This window comes from Ostrinia furnacalis, unplaced genomic scaffold, assembly GCF_004193835.3.
Source record: "Ostrinia furnacalis isolate ACB-3 unplaced genomic scaffold, ASM419383v2 OfSCF7367, whole genome shotgun sequence".
Classification (NCBI taxonomy): domain Eukaryota; kingdom Metazoa; phylum Arthropoda; class Insecta; order Lepidoptera; family Crambidae; genus Ostrinia; species Ostrinia furnacalis.
This window is the reverse complement of record NW_021137606.1, coordinates 655,867-657,783: the sequence shown is the minus strand read 5'-3', so window position 1 is coordinate 657,783 and position 1,917 is coordinate 655,867. Positions and strand designations below refer to the sequence as shown.

The 1,917-nt window shown below is 42.8% G+C and overlaps 1 protein-coding gene across 1 annotated transcript; it reads left to right on the top strand.

The window, feature by feature from the left end:
• The first annotated feature begins 551 nt into the window (after positions 1-551).
• LOC114364257 (histidine-rich glycoprotein-like) lies at positions 552-1,290 on the top strand. Its single transcript, XM_028320352.1, has one exon. It carries the CDS (start codon positions 552-554, stop codon positions 1,287-1,289), a length of 738 nt encoding a protein of 245 aa, XP_028176153.1. The 3' UTR covers position 1,290.
• The last annotated feature ends 627 nt before the right edge of the window (positions 1,291-1,917 follow it).

Genomic DNA, 1,917 nt, shown 5'->3' with positions numbered 1-1,917 from the left:
CATTTTCACGGCGCTAGTTCGTAAAAAAGGAATCAATTCAAGTAACAATTTATTGACAGCTTTTTTGAATTTCATAAGGGTAAAGCTGTAGATGTCAGGCATCTCATCTAATATCGGATGTGAGCTTGTTAAAGTCTCGGCAGATTCTATGCATGTCGCTGAGAGAGGACGCGTTACTTAAACATAGTGGAACTTCGAATGTATTAAATCTAAAAATAAATAATATGTATCAACCAGTTAGTTAAGATGAATTACGTATTTATTTATGTACTAGCACTTATGTTATTCACGCACATGAAAACCAAGAATCTGCCAATCTTATTGTGGCCCTTACCGCCCTAAGCGATTCCTACAGAGAAGCTTTATTTTGTTAAAAGTTAAAAGTAACTGTTTATTTACCTTATTTTATATGAACTGAAAATCTCTTCCGCCGGACAATACTTGTAAGAAGAGCCTTGACACTATCCAACGCTACATTACATAATCGCTGCGAGCTCGTTAGTATAAAATCATTGTCACCGATGAATCAAGCATTCAGAAACACAGCAATCATGAGAGTTAGTGCTCTAGTGGTGTTAGGGCTCGTCGCTCTGGCGGCAGTCGCCTCCGGCCGGGAGATCCGGGAGAAACGGGACGCTGATCTCGAGTCTGCCGCCTCGCACCACGGTGGCCACTGGGACAAGGGTGGCGGCCACGAACACCACGGCCACCATCACCATGACCACGGTGGCCACGACCACAAAGGACACAAGGGCCACCACGAGCACCACCACGGACACAAGGGACACCACCACCATGAAGGACACAAGGGACACCACGGCGAGCACGGTGGCCACAAGAAACACCATCACCACGATGACGGATACCACCACCATCACCACCACGGTGAAAAGGGCGAACACGGACACGGCCACGAGGAGCACGGCCACTGGCACAAGGGACACGACACCAAGGGCCACCATGAAGTAGACAAGCACGACGAGTTCAAAAAGGACAAGCACTTCCACGACCACCATGGCGAGAAAGGATTCCATGAGCACCATGGAGGTCATCACCACGAAGGAGACTACAAGAAGGGCGGTCACTTCCACAAAGGACACAAACACGGTGGTCACCACGAGCACCACCACGGCAAGGGCGGCCACCACGAACACGGAGGACACCACCACGACCACAAGGGACACCATGGTGAGGGCGGCCATCACGAGCATCATCACCACCACCATGATCACGGCCATAAGGGCGGTCACGAGGACCACAAGCACTGGGGCCACAAGAAGGGACACTAAATATGAGTGCTGTTATTTGTTGATGTTGATTAGTTTCTATCGACCTGTTTTTATTGTGTTTTTATATCAAAGACGTATTAAGAAGATTTTCTAAGAAATGAGAATGCTGATTTTATTGAAACACCTGGGGATATTTTCTAGGGGTGATTTGACTTAATATCATTCATATTTTCCTTATTCCTTGTATTGACCTATCAAATCCTTGTCTTTGTTATAATATTTTCTACGGAAATGTTAAAGCTTCAGAGAAAATTATATACGTGGATAATGGTTGGAAAACGCTCAATCATCCATGACCCTAAAACCGGCAAGTCTGGTGCCTGACCTCTTATTAAATTTATAAATCTAACCTGATTTTGAAACGATGAAACGTTTCAAAATTACACAAATATTTAAAACTTCCAAAAAATTAAAACGCAATATATTACAAATACCTACATAGAACTCGTAGTATGATTCTTCATTACAACAGACATTATTAATACAAGTGGTACAATTATTTAACTGATTAATAATTTTTTTTAATGATAGGTAGTAGTGCTGGTACTTATTCTGTGATATCGTTTTTGGTTTTATTTTGCAATCACTCAAAAAAATATTATTATAAAAACCGTTGAACTTTCATTAT